This window comes from Hibiscus syriacus, unplaced genomic scaffold (assembly GCF_006381635.1).
Source record: "Hibiscus syriacus cultivar Baekdansim isolate YM2019G1 unplaced genomic scaffold, ASM638163v2 tig00004072_pilon, whole genome shotgun sequence".
Lineage (NCBI taxonomy): Eukaryota > Viridiplantae > Streptophyta > Magnoliopsida > Malvales > Malvaceae > Hibiscus > Hibiscus syriacus.
The window spans coordinates 453,159-475,291 of record NW_024061998.1 but is presented as its reverse complement, the minus strand read 5'-3'; the positions used below and the strand labels follow the sequence as shown (position 1 = coordinate 475,291).

Genomic DNA, 22,133 nt, shown 5'->3' with positions numbered 1-22,133 from the left:
TGTTGTATATATTTAAAGATAATTACCACAATAACTATTTCTATCTTAATTCTTTCAATAGTTTTTTTTATCTACTAAAAATAATTTATTATGTTTATTTATTTAGGTCGGATCAATTTAGGTCAAATGCAAGTTTTAGCCTATAAAGTTATCGAATTTCAGGTCAAGTGGATCATTCTAAACATTAGCTCTAGTCGAGTCAGATAGAGGTTTCAATCTTTGAGTTGGGTCGAGTAGAAACTTTAATTTTTGAGTCTGATTCATATGGACCAAATCTGAATAGACTCATTGTTGTTCTTAACTCCACATAATATATTAGTTTTAATTACAATTATTATATAAATGTATTGATTTTAATTGTAGTTATAAAATTAAAATATGAAGTTGATGTGATTTAAAATAGAAAAATGAATTATTTTGAAACGAATTTAATCTATTTCTGTAAATTCTATTAGTTGATTTTGTAAAAGAAATTCAAATAGTAACTTTTAAAATTATTTTACCCATTTAAATATACTTTTTAATATTACAAAAATTTAAAAATAATTATAAAGAAATAAAAATAATTAAATTCGAGTAATTACATTTTAATTTATAAATTAAAAATTAGACTAAATCAAAATTTAAATTATATATAAACTTAATTAAAACTAAATTAAATAAAATTAAAACATTAGGATATATTTTCTCAAAATGGTAAAAGAAAAAAATCTCCAAATCCAGGAAAAAATTAAACTTTCCTCGAAATGGAAAAATGATGGCGTCTTTGATGGTTTAACCATAGCTGTACGCATTTAAACCACCACTACCATCTCAGTACAGTAGAAGAAACGATGGACAATCAAAGCCATTCAAGTCATTTTCACTGGAACTGCATTGAAATTCTCTGACAAACAAAGAAAACCAAAAGCAAAAGGGAAAGGTTTTTTCTTTTTAGATATATTTTATACAAATTATATAAAAGTGAAGTCCTTGAAAGAAAATTCACCTCCTTTTCCCTTCCTCTTCCCAAACGCGGATTTGGATTTTTAGTTTTTTTTTCACACAAATCAAAGAATCACATTTCTTAAAGAAGACTTTTTTTTTAATTAATGATAAAATCTTGGCTAGCTTTTGTTGACAACGTCCTTTGAAGATTCTACCAACAACCCAGAGCTTGAATAGGGCTGAAAAATCATCCTTTGGTCTTCTTCTTATTCTTCTTCATTTTTGCAGAGCTTTGGAATTATCAACCATGGCCTCAGCTGCTATATTCTCTTCTCTAAGGAGGAGAAGATCGCCGTCTCTCGAGGCTTTCTTGGCTCCGGTTGACTTAACCGAGGTGGCTCTTGTTCAAACCCTAGCAGCCGTTTCATCCGAGCTTATCTCTTGCTTTGCCAACAAAGTCTCCTTCTTTCAGCGGATGAATTCTCGATCTTTGATTCGAAAGATGGAAGTTTTCCTTATTTTGTTGGAGTATCTGAGGGATTCAGGTTCAGGGTCCACGTCAAACTTGCCTTCAACAGCCATTTTGTGCTTCAAGGAGCTCTATTTGTTGCTCTACAGGTCAAAGATACTGCTTGATTATTGTGCTCAATCCAGTAAGTTGTGGCTTTTGCTTCAAAACCATTCGATTTCAGGCCATTTCCATGATCTTAATCAAGAAATTTCTACCCTTTTGGATGTTTTCCCAATACATGATGTTGGATTGAGTGATGATGTTAGGGAACACGTTGAGATGTTGCAGAAACATGCTAGGAAGGCTAAATTGTATGTTGATAAAAGTGATGAGAATTTAAGGCTTAGGTTCTTTTCGTTTCTTGATGAGTTTGAGAAAGGGAGGATACCTAATCATGTGGATTTAAGATTGTTTTTTGTTGAAAGATTGGGAATTGGGGATGCGGAAAATTGTAGGTTCGAAATCGAGTTTTTGGAAGAGCAGATTGTGAATCATGAGGGAGATGTTGAGCCTACAGCTTGTGTGCTTAATGGATTTGTTGCAATTACCAGATATTGTAGGTTTTTGCTATTTGGTTTTCAGGAAGATGAGGTGAAGCTGCCTTTTGGCAACCAGAAGAAACCTAGAAAAGGGTTGATTACCCGGGAGATTGCCGATACGTTTATAACTATCCCTAAGGACTTCTGTTGTCCGATATCTTTGAACTTGCTGACCGATCCGGTGATAATTTCAACTGGGCAGACTTATGATCGGAGCTCGATTGTTAGGTGGATGGAGGAAGGCCATTGTACTTGTCCGAAGACGGGGCAAATGCTCATCCATACGCACCTTGTTCCTAACCGATCTTTGAAGAGCTTGATCATGCAGTGGTGTACTGCTCATAATGTCCCATATGATCCCGTGGAGACTGCAGATGGATCCACGGAGTCATTTGCTGAAGCTTTGCCAATCAGAGCTGCAACCGAAGCCAATAGAGCAACAACAACGCTTCTTGTTCAACATCTAGCCAATGGATCTCAGGGAGCTCAGGCTATTGCTGCTCGTGAGATACGCTTGTTGGCTAAAACAGGAAAGAAAAACCGCGCTTTTATTGCAGAGGCCGGGGCAATACCACACTTATGTAAATTGCTGTTGTCTTCAAACCCTGTTGCTCAAGAGAATTCTGTTACTGCAATGCTGAACTTATCCATTTATGATAAAAACAAAAGCCGGATTTTGGGCGAGGATGGTTGTCTAGGTTTGATTGTCGAAGTCTTGAAGCTGGGGCTCACATCGGAGGCTAGGGAAAATGCGGCAGCAACACTGTTCAGCCTCTCAGCAGTGCATGACTATAAGAAGAGAATAGCCGATCAGGGAGGGGCAATCGAAGCCTTATCAGGATTGTTGAGAGTGGGGACTCCCAGAGGGAAGAAGGATGCTGTAACTGCTTTATTTAATCTGTCAACTCATTTGGAGAATTGTGCAAGAATGATCGAAGCCGGAGCTGTTACAGCACTAGTAGGAGCTTTGGGGAATGAAGGGGTTGCGGAGGAAGCTGCAGGTGCATTGGCCTTGATCGTCAGGCAACCAATCGGGGCTGAAGCTGTGGGGAAGGAAGAAATGGCAGTGGCGGGGTTAATAACGATGATGAGGTGCGGAACCGCAAGAGGTAAAGAGAATGCAGTGGCAGCATTGCTCGAGTTGTGCCGCGGCGGCGGGTCTGCTGCGACCGAAAGAGTGCTAAAGGCTCCAGCATTGGCCGGCTTGCTTCAGACACTGTTGTTCACGGGCACGAAGCGGGCAAGAAGAAAGGCTGCATCGCTTGCTAGAGTATTTCAGAGGTGCGAGAATGCATCCTTGCATTTCGGTGGACTGGGTGTTGGATATGCATTTGCAGGCAACTCGGCAGCTTCGAACAGGGATTCACGATTCGCAGACGATGTCTCGGTGCCTATGTCCATCTCTGTGCAGGTTTTGTAAAGGCATACATCACAATGTGGTTTATAAATATGTTGTCAATTTAGTTGGTAATATATTTACAAATTCTTTCATTGAAATTCAGACGATATGGAAAAAAAAAACCATTACAGAACTGAGAATATCTGATCCTGTGTTGGGAGAATGGAACTGAGAATATATGAAATGCAAAATCGGCGGTTGTTTCCTTACCCAATTGCTTTGGATCGTTGTCTGTTAATCACAAATGAAACGAAGAAAATAGAAAACAGAGCCCCATTGTTCATTTAATACCAAAATTGAAGTCGTTTCAATTTTCAGCTATTTGATTCGGTGCGATGTTTTTTCATAATACTCACAAGTGACCAGCCCACAAATCGTGTTTAGGGGCGAGCGGTAGATCTACACCAGCCGAGTCAAATTAAAAATAATACGAATTCTATTTTACAACTTAAATTTTATTTGAATTTTTTGTGTCAAATTGAGTTTATAAAATTCGAGTCAAGTTGTTCGAGTTTCTGTTTAAATTTAATTGTTAATATTTATAATATTATGAAACTATTTGATTTAAATTTAAACGATTTTTTATAACGATATATATATATATATATATATATATATATATTTCTTCATATTTTCCCTCGTGATATGCATATACCATATAAAATAAAGAGATTAAACTTAAACTTGAAAATTAATTCATCGATTATTAAAAAAAATTAATTTATTCAAATTATATATTATAATTCAATTTGAATTTTTGGAATCAAATTAATTTCTTTAAGTTGAGTGAAAATTTACCTACCTAATTGCGTTGATAATTTCAGTGGTCAAACTTATTGATTGCTGACTTTGGATGTTGTTTAAGTAGGGGCGGCCAATGAATTATGGTCACGCCATTCTTCACGGTATCATTATCTTTTTTCAAACAGTGAAATTCATGTTTTTGTTGTTTAATTATACATTTTGATTCAATGGATAATTTTACTTAAAAATAGAGTGAGAAAAAATACTTACATAAAATGTAATAGAAATTAATTTTTTAATTTGTATTCGATGAGAGTTATTAGGATTAACAATGAATTTTGTTGAAAATCATGTTTCTCTCTACATCGTCAATACATCAAACAGGTCATATACTTTCTAAAAATTATCGAATCTTGACAACTTTTACTAAGTAAATTTTTTCACCTTATTATTCAAGCAACTTTTCTAACATTTTTTTTGCACTCAAACTATTCAAGCTTTTAAATTTTTCTACTCTTATAATTTTTAATTATATTAAGCTAATAAATATTATAGATATTAAGTTGACATCATTTTTTTTATTTTTTTATTGATTTTTTAAATTTTTTTACATATTTGAATATATTTATCTATATATTTTTAAATTTTTATTTCTTTACAAATTTTAAATATTTTTATTATTTTCAAATATTATTTTAAAATAGTTTGAATATTTACACAACAATACAAATAACTAACATCAAAACACCATTCGGTATTCTCTAATTTTTCGATTTTAAAATATAGTTGTAATCTCAGATACAGTCTCTCATTATTATATATTTTTTAAATGTTTTAATAAATTTAATTCAATTTAATAATTAAAAAATAAAATAAAAAACAATGGAAAAAGGGGTTTGGAAGTGATGGAGGCGAGGACCTCATAGCACGCGCTCAAACGCACATTCAACTCCTCCGGTGAGACAGCACTGATGGGACATTGATGTTTCTTTTTTTAAGAACACGAGGAAAGCATCAGGAAAAAACCTCCACACGTGTTACCGCTTGACCAGCGGCGAAAGGAATGGGGAGAAGCTCAGAGCTTTTACCATGTTGCTTTTCCAAGTCTGTTCGAAGCTCCAATTATGACATATACGTGGCAGTTAAAACCATCTTCATAAATACCAAGGTTGTGCAACTTTTGTTTTGTTATTCCAAAACCAAAATTAGGTAAAATACCCATAGCTTTCTTCTGTCGGTGGAACCCCGTTATATATGCTCCGCCTTTTCGAACCCCATTCGTGGGGGCCATTGCTGTTTCTTCGACCCCTAAGAATGGAAACAATAAACCACTCTCTTCCCAACCTAAAACATCAACCTTGCCTCAACATGCCCCTTGTAAAGAAATCACATGGCGTTCGGTGTTGGATAAACGACAGCCATTAAAAACACTTTGACTTAATCGATTAAGATGGTTGGTTTTGTAAAATCCAAGCAACCCCGTGAACAAATTGGGGAAAAGCAAGGAACAATTTTGAATGCATTTCTCCTTGTAATAACTGATTGATGTTATATGAAAAGGCTGCCACTTGCTGTCTTACTCATGGTAAACTCAACGACTTTGTAGCTGAGGAAATTCAGTAACAAAAGAGGCTGCAGTTGATGAAGTAAATACGTGTATCTATATATATTCAATCTCTTGTAATGGTGTCATGCTCGGTATTTAGTTAGTTGATGGACCACTCTAGTTTTGCTGAGGTTGATTTGTTCCATCAGGTAGGGGACCCCTCCAAGAGGGTTTTCTCATCAACTGTAAAGAAATGCATCGACCACGTAAATCTACCAATAACAACTCACGAAAGCAACATATTAACTTTAAAGAATTTAATTATTGGACTGAAGATATATGTGCTTAACATTGCATTTGTCCAGTACTTTAACGGCATAAACACTTGAGATAACAAAGCTGAAGTACTTTCAACATGTATGTGCTTCCTCTCAACAAATCTATTATGTTAGAAAGTGTGAGGACATGTGACTCGAAGTTTTTGAACCTGGCAACGATGTTACAAAGCTCAGGTATTCGAATCAAAGCCTAAATTAAGAAAAGAAAAAGAAGCTATGATTATTCCGTTTGTTAGTTTGAAACTATCAACCATTGGGCAAGTCATAGGCATACATGTTGAAAAACATACACAGACTCAAACCGGTTTATAGTCATTCCATGCAGAATCTCCTAGGGCAAGGAGCTTCTCCATTAACAGAATCAGAAAGGCAGAATTTCAGGGACAAGATTGAAGGACTTGAGAATGAAAATGAGTCCATTCTTTTAGTCATTTTAGGTGTTATGTAGCTATACTAATTGGCATGGCAATCTTTTTATTGCTTCACATATTCTTGAGAAACCCCGGTTTTAGTGTATCTATGAACTTTGCTTCTAATGGAGATATGGATACAAGTATGCATGTAAAGGTCTTAAACTATGAATTCAAAACTAAAATTGTGAATTGATGCAAATTATACAATTTTTGTTATATTCATTTGAGAAAGTTACTAATCAAATGGAACATTTCTCATTCCGTAAGTCCATTACAGAACTAGCTTGATCCATGTCAAGCCATACCTGCTGAAATACTTTGATGATGAGATCATGGTACACATCATAATTCAGTGTTAGGTAACAAGCCAAAAGCTCTTCTAGTTCTTCTGCTTGACTGATCCTATTCTCCCTGATCATCTCCATCATCGAGTCCCTAAAATCCTTCTCTGGGTCGAAGGAACATTTCACCATGGCAAAGCTCTCCAACTCTCTTCTTTGCCTAGTGTTTGTGTTCTGTTTTTCAGCCTTCATATTCAGTTTGGCCTTCTTTATGTCTTCAAGAGCTTTTATTTTCGAAGCTGTTATCGGAGAAAAAACCCGGACCTTGTTGTTATGCTTAATTCTCCTCCTTGGTAATTCTCTGCTCATGTAAACAGATTTTCTATGTTTCAGCTTTCCGATTCTCTTTTCTTTCCAATTTCCCCCCTCTGAACTAACTTCTTCTGGAGAAAACACAGCATTATCCACCAATTTATGAGCTTTAAATCCATAGTCTTCATTGATTGTTGTTAGATTAGAGGCTCTTAGATTCATTGTAGAGGGATATGGGTGCTTTCTCTGATAATCCACCTTTTCCAAGGTGTTCTTTTCCACTGATTTATGTTGTCTATTCAACCTTTTCTTCTCCATAGCCATATCTCTTCCATTTGTCATATTCCATTTCGAGTCTTTCACCATTATCGTCCTGCTCCTCCGTGTCTTGAGTAATGTCGCATTCTCTCCTTTTGTATCTATTGGTACTGGTAAAATCTGCATATCCCTACGAAACTCTCTCGTCTTCATTACATTGTAAGCCATGTTGTTGAGTGTCTTAGCTTCCTCTTTCTCCTTCATCCTCATTGCATTTGATCCGCAGGCTCGACAATTCGAGGGCATGAAATCGAGCTCATCATCCGAATCATACAAAGCTGATCGCGACACCGTTTTACTAGTCTTGCCACCAGTACTATGTTCTTCAAATGACAACCTCCAAAATGCCTCATCACCACCACAACCAGCGGCAAACTTCGATGAGCTCAGTGACAGAGAATTATTAATCTCTTTTTTCTTCTCTTTTGCAGGTTTGGCTTCCGAATCGACACTCATTCGCTTGAACGATGAAAGCCATGCAGTGGGGAGCATTCGAGAAAGCGAATGAAAGCGAGACCGGGTTGAGGAGGAGGAAGAAGATGAAGATTTGTTTTTTCTCCACTTCATGTTAAAACACCCTGAAGAAAATCCCTGGAACCTGTTGCTTTGAACAAGCAATTGATTTTGTGAAGGACTAGCAGGAAGAAAGAAGGTGAAAGTGATGAGAAGACTGAACTTCCCTTGATAATGGAAGGTTCAAGCAGTTAGGGGACAGATAGACTGTTAAATAGGAACGTGGGTTTCATACTGGTTTTAGTGCCTGTTTTCTTTATCAAAAGAAAGGCCCGCCATGGCCCTAAATCATGTGACCACTTTGCAAACCCTTTTTTATCCACTTGATGATGTTTATACTTGATGACAAATTTATTCCCTCTTGGAGGGGTCCCCTACCTGAGGGAACAAATCTTCATTTATGAGAAAACAACCTTAAAGCAAGCCAAAGTTATAAGACCAACTACGGTAAACAAGAAATTGAATATAAATAGATGCATGAATTTACTTCATCAACTGCAACCTCTTTTCTCATTTAATATCCTGAATCAATCCTCAGCTAAGAAGTCTTTGAGTTTACCATAAATAAGACAGCAAGTGGCAGCTGTTTTCTTATAACAACAATCAGTTATTACAAGGAGGAATGCATTCAAAATTGTTCCTTGCTTTTCCCCAATTTATTCACAGGGTTACTTGGATTATACAAAACCAACCATCTTAATCGATCAAGTCAAAGTGTTTTAATGGCTCTCGTTCATCCAACACCGACCACCATGTGATTTCTTTACAAGGAGCATGTTGAGGCAAGGTTGATGTTTTAGGTTGGGAAGGAAGTGGTTTATTGTTTCCATTCTTAGGGGTCGAAGAAGCAGCAATGGACCCCAAGGATGGGGTTCCAAAAGGCAGAGTATATATAATGGGGGTTCTACCGACAGAAGAAAGCTATGGGTATTTTACCTAGTTTTGGAATCATACTACTACATTGGGTCTCAATGCAGCGTACCGGTTTTAGAGATCACCGCAACATAATATTAGCGCAATGCAATAAGGAAAATACATCATGACTTTTGCGGTCTAAAACCGTTATATAACACCGCAATAGACAGAAAATTACGTCGCAGAACCGCAACAACGCCTCAACGAACATCCAAATTATCAGAAATATAAAATTACATAGATAAAATATTTGAATATTTTAACTTAAAAAAAAAAGATATTAAATATTAACAAACATTTAACTTATGATGCATCTCTATATAATAATTAGAGATTGATTATAAGAATATATCGTTAAACAATAATTAATATTAAAATATTAAAACATGAATGTAAAATATATAAATAAATCACACTCGCAGCAGTCGTTACGCGTTACGTAACGTTTACAGTGTCTACAATCGCAGCACTGCAACCGCATCTGTGACGAACAGCGCAACTGCAATTTAATACTATGATTGGAGCTTTGAACAGACTCGGAAAAGCAACATGGTCAAAGCTGTGAGTTTCTTCCTATTCGTTTCGCCTTTAACAAGAGGTTGGAAGACTTGATACCCGTTAACATGGCTGTTAGCTTTGAACAGACATGGCTGTTAGTTTCAGACATGGTGGAAACTAAAAACTCGAGTTTTGGAACCAGTAATGTTGAAACTAGTGATTATAAAACTAAAAACAAGAGTGAATAGGAAGTTGAAACTTCAAAGAACATGAACTCAAGAAGAAGAATAAGAAGAATACGAGTGGAAGGACTGCTCAAGAGGAGGTAGTAATGGGAGTAGGTGTTGCTGGAGGAATCATCATCGTTATCATCAACAGCAGCAGTGATGGATTCAGGTACAAGGAGGTCTCCTTCATCCTCTTCCTCAAGCAATGCTGCACTGAAGGTATTTTCTATCTTCTTAGAAGACTTTGATTTTTTTCTTTTCTCATCTGATAAAGACAATGAAGGCACATCTTCTACCTACTCTTCTTTTACACCCTCTTCATTTTCAAGCTCGTCATCCGAGGTTGCAATTGCAACTATGTTTTTCTTCTTAGATGACTTCTTACCTGAAAATCCAAATGAGGAGCATCTTCTTCCTTATCTTCTTTCACACCCTCTTCGTCTTCAAGCTCATCACCCAAGACGTGCTAACTTACCAACACCACTTTCAAGCTCGGGAAACCGATATCTTCCTTGTTACCAATCCCAAATCAGAAACCACATGGTTCAAAAGGTTATTATTTTTGCCTTGATAAATTGGTTCCAATATCCATTCACCGATGACAATCACCCTTTGCTCTCGAAGAATCCTTACTTCTTGTTTAATTCTTCCTGGCCGAGCTTCACGTCGATGGTCAAGTTTATAATTTCACCGATTCTACATCTTCAAGACTTACCCACTTTTTATTGTTGGAATCCGTAAAGAACTCTTCTTGCAAGCTTGTGTATTTATTTAGGAACCCAAATGGCCAAATGCTACTTTCGTCTCGCTTTGGCACTTCACAAACAAGCTAAGAGAACAAATATTGAAAGACAAAGTAAAGGTGCATTTGCAGGTGGGGGGAGTGGATTTGAACTCGTCCAAGGCGGTGTAGGTTTGCTGTCCCAAGAACACTTCATTTGCTTGCCACATAGAAGGTCAAAATGATCATTGACTGGTCAAAATGACTGTAAAGAATAGAGGTTTAACGCCACATCATAACGCCGTTATAAGATTAATGGTGAAAAAAAAATTAATGTCTAAAGTTCAGTGACCAAATTGAAAAAACTAAAAGTACGTTGAGTAAAATAGGAGAAATAATAAAGTTTAGTGAGTAAACATGTTATTTACTCTGTTTTTTAATACTTGTTTAGAGTAACGGTCATAAAGATAATTCCGGAGGCAAGGTGGGATTTTCAACAGCTGAGGTTTTATTTTATTACTACTATTTATATTTGGTTTAAATACGTTAGAAGTACATGTACTATTTCAAAACTTAAACTTTATGTTTTTATTTTTTAGATAGAATTGAGTTTATGTATTTCCTTTTGTTTTAAAATTGAATATATACATTATTTTAATTCAAAACTAAACAAACATTATGAGAGGATCTAATATTTTTAAATTAAAAGTAATATAAAAAATAATTTTATAAAAATAAAATATATAAATTAAGATTTACAAGTAATATATGAACATTTGGTCTGATGAGGTGATACATTGGTAAAAAAGAGTTTATAACGGGGCTTGTTTGGGTCTAAGAATAACTTGATTTAGACCATGTGGTTGAGCCAAAATCAAGTAATTATTTGGCAAATCTTAGGAGAAAAAATTTGAATGCTTTCAAATCCAATATGCATTTACTCATCCCAAGGAGTTTGAACTTGTGATAAGTGATTGCAGATAGCAAAATAATTGTTGATATTTGTTTATGAAGTTTGATTATCATTGTTTCCCCATAAATGTTTTAGAAGTTGAAGGATTCTTTACCGATTATTCAACTGGAACCAATTCTCTTGTTTGGATGATTGTCTTTGCAGCTTTCATTTCACTTTTTTGGGATTCCATACTTATCGAGTGTTATCTGAAAGCAAAGTTGGGTCTTCATCGTAATTTGGAGGAAGAGATGAGGTTATCAGCAGCAGTTCAGCACAAGCCTCAACAAGGGTAAGTGATCCCGTAAGATTTTATGTTAGGGGAAAATTTATAAAATTTTAAAAAGACAAAAAGCAGACTTTCAATAAAAGAAATACAAAGAAAAAGTGTTAGAGGAGATAGATCAGTTTAAAAATAAATTTATATTAATATACCACATTATCAAATTAATGTCTCATTGATAAAATTATAATATAAATTGATAACGTAAATGGTTAAACATAACTTTTTAAAAGTCAATGATAAAAACTGAAATAAAATTCTTAGGATGATTCTGTCACATTCGAGGAGAACCATTAACTATAAGTACTATTAATTTAATTTATAAAACTTTAAAATTATAAAGTACTCAATATATAATTATAAATTAATTAAAAATATAAACGTAAATTATTTAAAATAAAATATTAATCACATTATTTTTTATAATATTATTTTTAATAATAATTAGATCAAATATTAACTCCTAAATTTAAAAACCCTAAATTCTTTTTTGCTTCATCGCTGCTGCTGTCGTCGTCGCTACTATCATTGCTGCTGCTACTGCCACCAAGGCTGCCACTGTCGCCGCTACAGTCGCGTCAAAACAAGAAAAAAGAATTTAGGATTTTTTAATTTATAGGTTAATATTTGATCTAACTATTATTTAAAATAAAATTAAAAAATAATGTAATTAATATTTTATTTTAAATAATTTACGTTTTGATTTTTAATTAATTTATAATTACACTTTGAGTACTTTATAATTTTAAAATTTTATAAATTAAATTAATTATGTTCATCAATAGCGTCTTAGAATTTTTCAAAATTCTTATACTTCACCCAAAGTTTAATTCTCCAGGTAATTTAGGGTATTTCGGGGTCCTCGGGAAAGTATTTATCAAATATATCAAATGAAGAACATATGTTTGAAAGAAAAGAAAAAGAACCCATGGTTCATGGCACTTTATCGTCAGAAATAGGGGAACAAAGTGTGTACATGGCATTTTGATTATTACAGATGAAAAAAGAATCTGTAATATTTTTCAGCAAAGTTTGGAAAAGAAAAAAAATCCCTTATCCAAACAGAAAAGATGTATATGTTATATATATGTTTTTTATATGCTTCATTGCGTGGTTTTTGATGAACTTCGAGGCTGCGTGGTTTTATCACCACCATAATACTGCTTAACTGCATCTCTCATGTCCTTAAAATCGTCGCAATACCTCTGGAAAAACTGAGTCAGTTTCTTCAATTCCGTGTCCTCAATGTCATATTCAAATCGTTTTATGGGGATCCCATTTGCAGGTTGCAAAGAATATGATTTAGGGTTATCATCAACAATCACTACTTTACCAAGATCTCTGCCCATCGTTGACAAGTCCTTGATGAATCTTCCCCGACCTATTTGCTTGCACGAATCTCTGTATAAGCGGTGAGATATAAGGCCCTTGGGGTCTAAAACATCTAGCAGCAACGATGCGTATGGCTCGAGGCCGGCGGTGAACACCACGACCTCGTATTTTTTACTGATTGCTTCCAAGAATTCATCCACCCCGGGCCTTTTCAATACGTAGAAGTTCATTTCCAGACCGAAAATGTTTGGTTTAAACATGAAATCATACATTTTTGGTGGTGGGCCTGGAACTGAATGAACCAGGGTCTCGTCTAAATCGAGAACGATGGTCTTCATGTTGTCGGAAACTAATGGAGGCAACCGGTTCCTATTGCTTTTTCTTGATACAAGAACGTTAGTCAGATCGGAATCAGCCTCGAATTCGAGTTGCAGTCTAGGTCTATGTCGGGTTTCGAAGCGGCCGCTGCCGGCTTCTTCCCTCTGAAGGATAACGAAGCCTTGCCCTCGGCGCCTTGCGCCTTCCTGTTTGGAGAAAAACTCAACCAGGCGACGGTGGCATTTTTGGATGGACTTCTTTATGGACGAAATGACGGAGAAATATTTGGTTTTCAACGTAGATGGTCTCTTACAATGATGAACAAGGTGGAGAGGAAGCAACTGGCGCCGCTGGTGATGCTGGCCGTAATGGCCGCCGCGAGTTATGGACTTTGGTTCCACCTTTTTCCCCATCTTCAATGTCATCTCCTGGCTGCCGATATTAACCTGAAGCTGATCGAGAATAATTACTGAGAATTACGAAGAAAATCAAAACCATACAAAATTACAGACAAAACCACAAAAAACAATTAGCAACGTTAAAAATCAACGAGATGGGATTCGAGAGGACGAGATACAAAGCTTTTGAAGCAATGTTCGGTACAACAGTGATTCCTGTTAGGTCGGAACTCGGAAGTAAAAGCTGGATTTCCAACAAATTAGTCAATTATTTTCTTCAAAACAATATTTATTTAATATTTAAATCTATCTTTTACATCATATTTTAAAAATATCCCTTTTTTAAGTAAAAATTTCCAACTATAATACTAAACTAGTCTCAGACATTGACAGTAAGGTTGTCACCTTGTCACCGTACTGGCAACAATAATGCATGAAAGCCGGTGGAGGATCTAGAAATTTATAAATAGAGGTTCAAAATTTTAATTTTTTTTTTTAAAAATAATGGGTGTAAATTTTTTTATTTTATTTTTCTTTAACATATTATACTAAATTTCACTTTTTTTTCCTAAATAATGAAGATGCACTTAACTCCTAAGGGATTAGTGCATCAACCCCTGATGACAGCAAAGGGTTACTTTTTTATGCCTTAACAAGACTGGAGTATAGAAATTTTGTAGTTTGTTTAAGTAATAATTTTACGCTTCCAAATTTTGTGCAATGGTCACAATTCCAAGAATGTTGAAGTTGGACAATGAAAGACTCAAGCTGGCCTTACACAATATGAGTTTTGCTAGTTAAGGTTATCTGATTGGATCAAATAATATACTCAGTTGAAAAAAAAGATAATCATTAACAATTGAAACAAGTCAATACACCAACATGCTTAGCTTAGAATGTCGTCTTCATTGAATCTCCCAAGAATTTTTCTCAATATGTTACTCTAAGAAAACTATAATAATTTCTTGAAGCTATCTCTATTCCGAATGGTTTATTCATGAAAGAAAAATTGTTTAACGTTTTCTTTAGAGAATCAATTTTCTTTTTATCATCTCATCAATTAACATATCATCTACATACAATAATATTATGATAAAGTCTTCGCTATAGTACCTTTCCACAAAGATACAATGATTGATATGAATCATCTAAATGTAAATAATAAAAGAATCAAACTTAATTTTTGTATCATTGTTGTGTTGTATGTTTAAATCCATCACGACTTTTTATGAATAGCCACACTAAGTTTTTTTTTCTCTCTTGAAATTATAAACCCTTTGGACTGCTCAATTTAAATTTCATTTTCTAGGTTTTCATGGAGAAATATTGTTGTCACATCAGGTTGTTAACTTGCAAGTCTAAATTAACAGCCGTATCAACTTGGATAAATGACCTACAATTGAAAAATCTCTTCAAAATCAATTCCTTTCTCTGACTGCATTATTTGACAACAATTATAGCCTTATGGTTTGACATGTTTGTGGTTCTCATCATATTTGAGTCTGAGTACTCGTTTATTTCTCAAGGCACATCTTCCTTCATGTAATTCCACAAGATCATAAGGTTGGTTCCCATATAAAAATTGTATTTCTTATTGCCTATTTTTTAACCATTTTTTATGTGATCGTCATTCACTGCTTCATCAAAGCTTTGAAGCTCTCCCTCATTAATGACTGTCGCATATTAATTTAAGGGGCATCTGTTTGAGGGTCTTCTTTCACGCACTTATTTCTTCACTTATAGTTGAGATATAACTTTTGGTTCACTTGTCTCAATAGTGTGATCTTTTGTTTATGGTTGAGAATAACCTAGTTGATCCACTAACTGAAATGTTATGCAGAAAAATAATTCTTGATATGTCAAGGGGATGAGACTTAAACACATTGATTAAAGAATTCATGGTTCCCGAGCAATTTGGAACCTTTTACTTCTACAAATCAACCAGTAACTAAAGAAACAATTTATTCAAATACATTTGCAATAAACTTAACCAGATGATAATGAGTTGGTGTTGAAATTCAACAAATTCAGATTTTAATCCAACACAGAAGAAGAGCAATAACAATGATTACATTGCGAGTTGCTTTATTCCAATTTCCTGAAAGAAAAAAAAACAAGTTTAGTATTAGAATGGTGTCATTCTTATGAACTTACATATAATAAATATGAGATAAACTTAACAGGCAATCCCCATTTTTTGGTATGTTTAACAACGGATATTGTTGTCGCTAAATGACTGTTTCTAAGTTTTCGAAGGATTTTGAGCAGTGATCAGTATTGTAAACAAACAATCCCTAATTCAGTAGTGAATTAAAGAGAACGTTTAAACTAGAGAAAGATGTTAACAGAGACAGGATCGATATTTTTCCTCAATTCGGGGTTGGAGACGGTAAAGGAGACGGCGGAGGAACCGCGGTTTCATTATAGAATTGGTTAGACTCGAACCTCAACACACAGTTTGGTCTAAGAACCCTGCATCCAATGCTTCCATTGCAACACTTCAGAAGCTCAGACTGAGCGAAAGTTAGGCAAGTATCGCACTTTAGCTGGTACATTTCAGGTGTGCACTGCACCGTAGCATACACCCTTTCCTGGTTACCAGCCGATGCATTACCGGCTGCATACTTGCGAAGAGGACCGGAAGCCGCAGCCTCGTTCCTGAGGTTATCCAATAGATCGCTTATAGCGCTATTGAACTGATCAGGGTTCGATGCATTCCTCGTGTTGTTTGCGCAAGCGCGGGGATCGTTCTCCAACAGCCCGTACAGGTCTCGGTTGACGTACCACACCAAACAAAACTCGGACCAAGCTGTGGTGGTCTTGTTGAAGGGACTTTTAGATTTGGCTTGAAATTAAGTTGACAAGTTGGAAATTTCATATTGGTTGGTGGCCAACTTATTGAAAATTTCATCTTGGTTGGTGGCCAAACTTTGAATATGAGAATTTCATATTTGGTGGCTAACTTGTACACATTGAAAAATTCTTTGGTAGGTGGCTAACTTATTTTTCATGTTTGATCCCTAAAATATTAGGTTATTTATAAGTTTAGTCCTTAAAACTCAACTATAAATAGACCTGAGTATTTCATTAGAAATCATCCCAAAAAAACAAGTTCACTCTTCCTCTTGTATTCTTCATTCTCCCACTTTGGGAATTCTAAAGAATTCCATTTGTTGTAATATTGGCGATATAGTGAAGTTATCATCCGGTGTGGTGCCTGAGGAGTATACGATATTCTCGTCGAACCTCGTAACTTTGGTGTGTTCTCTCCTTTATTGTTTTTATTCGAATTTTCCATTGTGTTTCAATATTCAATAGTTTGACAGGTTTATCCGCTGTGCAACCTTTGGTGGTTTTGATCTGACATTTTAGGTTAATTTTGAAACTACGTTCGTGTGGGAAATAACCCGATTTCCCCAATAATTGGCATCAGAGCTTCAGTTGAGGTTATCCTGGTGGTTCCGTTGCTGAAAAAAATAGTTCGTGATATTGAATATTGTTCGTTAGAATTAAAATGCCAAAATACGGATCAGTTGAGACATCAAGCTCTTCATCCGGACCAGTGAGGAGGATGATGTCAAATGCAAATTTCTCGGTAGAGTTGTTCGATGGATCCAGTCATTTTGGCATGTGGCAAGGTGAGGTGTTAGACGCTTTATTCCAACAAGGTCTAGATATCGCCATTGAGAAAGAAAAGCCGAATAAATGGAGGAGAAAGAATGGGGAACAATCAATCGTTTGGCGTGCATCACGATTCAATCTTGTCTTTCTAGGGAGCAGAAGTATGGCTACAAGAAAGATACTTCTGCAAGTAAGATGTGGAAAGCATTGGAGGAAAAGTTTCTAAAGAAAAGCTCTTAAAATCGTCTCCACATGAAGAAAGGATTGTTCAGATTTAATTATCAACCAGGCACCAGTATGAATGAACACATCACTGCGTTCAATGAGCTAGTGGCAGACTTATTGGGCATGGATGAAACCTTCAAAGATGAAGATTTGGCATTGATGTTGTTGTCATCTCTTCCAGATGAATTTGAGCACCTTGAGACAACGTTACTTCATGGTAAGGATAATGTTACCCTTAAAGATGTAACTGCTGCTTTGTATAGTTATGAGCTCAGGAAGAAAACCAAGAAGGAGAGCAAGTACGAAGCAGCGGAGGCCATTTTGGCAAGAGGTCGCTCGAAAAGTCAAAAGCCAAAGTGGAGAGGGAGATCAAAGTCGAAGTCCAGACTGGGAAAAGATGAATGTGCCTTTTGTCATGAGAAAGGCCATTGGAAGAAAGATTGTCTGAAGCTGAAGAAGAAAGGAAAAGCTGCTCCAGATGTATGTGTTGCAGAGCATGATGCAAATGACTCTGACATATCATTGGTTGCTTCATCAACAACATTCCATTCAGATGAATGGATATTAGATTCGGGTTGCACCTATCATATGTCCCCTAATCGGGAGTGGTTCTCCGATTTAGTATAACTAAATGCAGGAGTTGTTTATATGGGCAATGACAATGACTGTAAAACTGTTGGGATATGTTCAATTCGATTGAAGAATCAAGATGAATCAACCAGAGTTCTGATGGATGTCCGATACGTGCCCAGTTTGAAGAAAAATCTCATCTCGTTGGGAGCCTTGGAATCCAAGGGCTCAGTAGTCACTATGAGAGATGGAGTTTTAAAAGTCACATATGGCGTACTTGTGATGATGAAGGGCATCAGGGAAAATAATTTGTATTACTATCAAGGTAGTACAATTATTGGAGCAGTTGCAACAACTTCCAGAGATGATGATTTGGACGCAACCCAGTTGTGGCATATGCGGTTGGGACATACTGGAGAAAAATCCTTGCAAATTCTGGCAAAGAAAGGATTGTTGAAAGGTGCAAAGGCTTGCAAATTGAACTTTTGCGAGCATTGTGTTCTGGGAAAGCATAAGAGATTGAAGTTTGACACCACTATACATAATACAAAAGGTATTGTGGATTATATTCACTCAGATGTATGGGGTCCTTCAAAGACATCATCTTTGAGAGGAAACAATTATTTTGCAACTTTTGTAGATTACTTTTCCAGAAGAGTTTGGGTGTATCCAATGAAGTCTAAAGATGAAGTGCTTCAAATTTTCCTAAAATGGAAAAATATGATCGAGAACCAGACTGGTAGAAAAATCAAACGTCTTAGGACGGACAATGGAGGGGAATATAAAAGTGACCCATTCTTTGACGTTTGCCATGAATATGGTATTGTTTGACACTTCACTGTTAGAAATACACTACACCAGAATGGGGTGGCAGAGCATATGAATTGAACATTATTGGAGAAAGTTCAATGTATGTTGTCTAATGCTAGGTTAGGCAAGGCATTTTGGGCTGAGGCTGTGGCATATGCTGGCCATCTCATCAATCATCTGCCGTCATCAGCGATAGGAGGAAAAACACCATTGGAGGTATGGTCTGGAAAACCTGCTACTGATTATGATTCCTTACATGTATTTGGATCCACTGCTTATTATCGATCCGAGAGCAAAGAAGGCTCTCTTTATGGGAATCACCCATGGAGTGAAGGGATTCCGCCTTTGGTGTTTAGACACCAAGAAGATAATTTGTAGCAGAGATGTTACCTTTGATGAATCTGCCCTAGTAAAGAAGGTAACAAATGAAGCTGTCCAGACAAGTAGTACTTCGCAGCAGGTGGAGCATACTCCAAAACAGGTGGAGTTTCAGCAGACGATGATCCCAGAAGTTGATGCAGCTGATTCTTCAACTCCAATAAAAGAATCAAAAGATGAAAATGTTCAAACCCAAGAACCATTGGAGACACCAGAACCACTTGCAGTTACAAGGCCAAGGAAAGAAATTCGTAGACCTGCTCGATTTGTTGATATGGTGGCCTATGCTCTTCCAGTTGTTGATGATGATATCCCTATCACTTACCAAGAAGCAATACAAAGCTTGGAAAATGATAAGTGGAAAAGTGACATGGATGAAGAAATGCAATCTCTCTAAAAGAACAACACTTGGAAACTGACACAATTACCGAAAGGTAAAAGAGCAATTGGATGCAAGTGGGTATTTGCAAAGAAAGTGGATCTCATAGCAAGAAAGATGTTTGCTACAAGGCACGGTTGGTAGCTAAAGGCTACGCTTAAAAGGAGGGAATCAACTACAATGAAGTATTTTCCCCTGTTGTGAAGCATTCCTCCATTAGAATAATGTTGGCCTTGGTAGCACATTTGAATTTGGAGCTAGCTCAACTTGATGTAAAGGCGGCTTTCTTGCATGGTGATTTAGAAGAGGAGATCTATATGACTCAGCCAGAAGGATACAAAGATGGTGGTCGTGAGAAATGAGTTTGTAAGCTGAATAAATCGCTATATAGATTGAAGCAATCTCCGAGGCAGTGGTGTAAGCGATTTGATAGCTTTATGAGGAGGCAAAAGTACACTAGAAGTAAATATGATCATTGTGAGTATTTGCAAAAGCTCAAAGATGGATCTTTCATTTATATTCTCTTGTACATTGACGATATGTTGATCGCTTCGAAGAGTCAAAAAAAGATAGAAAAATTAAAGGCTCAGTTGAATCAAGAGTTTGAGATAAAAGATCTAGGTGAGGCCAAGAAGATTCTTTTTATGGAGATAAGCAGAGATAGACAAGGAAGGAAGCTTTGTTTAACACAGAAGCAGTATCTGAGAAAGGTATTACAATGTTTTGGCATGAATGAAAATATCAAACATGTAAGTATCCCACTGGCTTCTCATTTGAAACTTAGTTCTCAATTATCTCCTAAAACTAACGAAGAACGAGAGTATACGGAAAAAGTTCCATATACTAATGCAGTTGGGAGCTTGATGTATGAAATGGTGTGTATGCGTCCTGACATTTCACAAGCAGTTGGAGTTGTTAGCAGGTACATGCATGATCCTAGAGAAGGACATTGGCAAGCTGTGAAATGGATTATACGGTATCTCCAACAAACCGTGGATGTTGGTTTAGTTTTTGAACAAGATGAAGCATTTGGTAAGTGTGTGGTTGGATATGCTGATTCTGATTATACTGGTGATTTGGATAAGCGTCGATCAACTACTGGGTATTTTTTTTACTCTTGCTAAAGCCCCAATAAGTTGGAAGTCTATATTGCAATCTACGATGGCCTTGTCTACTACAGAGGCAGAATACATGGCAGTTTCAGAGGCTGTAAAGGAAGCAATTTGGCTTAATGGGTTGATGGAAGACTTGGGAGTTATTCAAAGTCACATTAGTCTCTATTGTGACAGTCAGAGCGCTATTCACTTAGCGAAAAATCAAGTATACTATTCAAGGACTAAGCATATCGACGTGAGGTATCACTTTGTGCGGGAGATCTTTGAAGAAGGAAAGATTCTACTTCAGAAAATTACGACATCAGAAAATCCTGCATATATGATGACCAAGGTGGTAACAGTAATCAAGTTCAATCATTGTTTGAACTTGATTAACATCATGAAAGTATGAACACCTTCGGGTGTGTGGCGCTTGTGAGCGCAATTAGAGGCACTACAAATTTGGGGAGTTGAAGAAGTTGAGTAGGCTTGATAATTTCAAGCCAAGTTGGAGATTTGTTAGATTTGACTTGAAATTAAATTGGCAAGTTGGAAATTTCATCTTGGTTGGTGGCTAACTTATTGGAAATTTCATCTTGGCTGGTGGCCAAACTTTTAATATGAGAATTTCATATTTGGTGGCTAACTTGTACACATTGGAAAATTCTTTGGTAGGTGGCCAACTTATTTTTAATGTTTGATCCCTAAAATATTAGGTTATTTATAAGTTTAGTCCTTAAAACTCAACTATAAATAGACCTAAGTATTTCATTAGAAATCATCCCAAAAAAACAAGTTCTCTCTTTCTCTTGTATTCTTCATTCTTCCACTTTGGGAATTCTAAAGAATTCCATTTGTTGTAATATTGGTGATATAGTGAAGTTATCATCCGGTGTGGTGCCTAAGGAGTAGACGGTATTCTCGTCGAACCTCGTAACTTTGGTGTGTTCTCTCTTTTATTATTATTTATTCGGTTTTTCCATTGTGTTCAATATTCAATAGTTTGACAGGTTCATCCGTTGTGCAACCTTTGGTGGTTTTGATCTTGACATTTTAGGTCAATTTTGAAACTACGTTCGTGTGGAAAATAACCTGATTTCCCCAACAGGGACAGGATCGCTTGTGCTCGGTTGCAGTGTAGTTGAGGCAAGCGTTGCAATTGGCTTGGTTCTTGTCACCCCTGCAGAGTGCGATTGAGTGAAATTCGTCTGAACCGCTTTCACCAGCCGACAGATTGAAAAAGCCGTAACTGAATTCAGTGAGAGTTGAGAATCGAGAGATGATGCTATTGAGGTTGGCTTCGTAAGCGCTGTTTGCGATGTAATTTCCGCTGGTTTCATTACATTCGCGTACAAGATAAACATCAACAGCAGGAGGCTGTGAAAGAACAACAATAGAAAAGGAAAAAAAGAAGTGAACAAAGAAACAGAGTAAATGTTGAAGACCCCATTGCCCACCTTCACTATTTTTGGCCAATGGAACTATAATGTTGTATACGGGTCGTGCCTTAAATTTACATTTTTATAGGGGGAAAAATGAAAAGTACGCTTGAATGAAATTTAATTAAAGGT

The 22,133-nt window shown here is 36.1% G+C and overlaps 4 protein-coding genes across 4 annotated transcripts; 1 reads left to right on the top strand and 3 right to left on the bottom strand.

Moving 5' to 3' along the window:
- The first annotated feature begins 1,193 nt into the window (after positions 1-1,193).
- LOC120189147 (U-box domain-containing protein 17-like) lies at positions 1,194-3,465 on the top strand. Its single transcript, XM_039192483.1, has one exon. It carries the CDS (start codon positions 1,235-1,237, stop codon positions 3,395-3,397), a length of 2,163 nt encoding a protein of 720 aa, XP_039048414.1. The 5' UTR covers positions 1,194-1,234; the 3' UTR covers positions 3,398-3,465.
- A 3,191-nt stretch (positions 3,466-6,656) lies between these two features.
- Positions 6,657-7,896, bottom strand: LOC120189801 (transcription repressor OFP5-like). The gene has a single exon (XM_039192986.1). The coding sequence runs from the start codon at positions 7,893-7,895 to the stop codon at positions 6,657-6,659; it is 1,239 nt and encodes a 412-aa protein (XP_039048917.1). The 5' UTR covers position 7,896.
- Positions 7,897-12,540: 4,644 nt separating this feature from the next.
- On the bottom strand, positions 12,541-13,512 carry LOC120189793 (CTD small phosphatase-like protein 1). The gene has a single exon (XM_039192983.1). It carries the CDS (start codon positions 13,510-13,512, stop codon positions 12,541-12,543), a length of 972 nt encoding a protein of 323 aa, XP_039048914.1.
- A 2,342-nt stretch (positions 13,513-15,854) lies between these two features.
- On the bottom strand, positions 15,855-21,902 carry LOC120189783 (cysteine-rich receptor-like protein kinase 29). Its single transcript, XM_039192975.1, has 2 exons — positions 21,655-21,902; positions 15,855-16,317 (listed from the first exon to the last, which is right to left on the bottom strand). The coding sequence occupies exons 1-2, from the start codon at positions 21,900-21,902 to the stop codon at positions 15,855-15,857; spliced, it is 711 nt and encodes a 236-aa protein (XP_039048906.1).
- Positions 21,903-22,133: the final 231 nt, after the last annotated feature.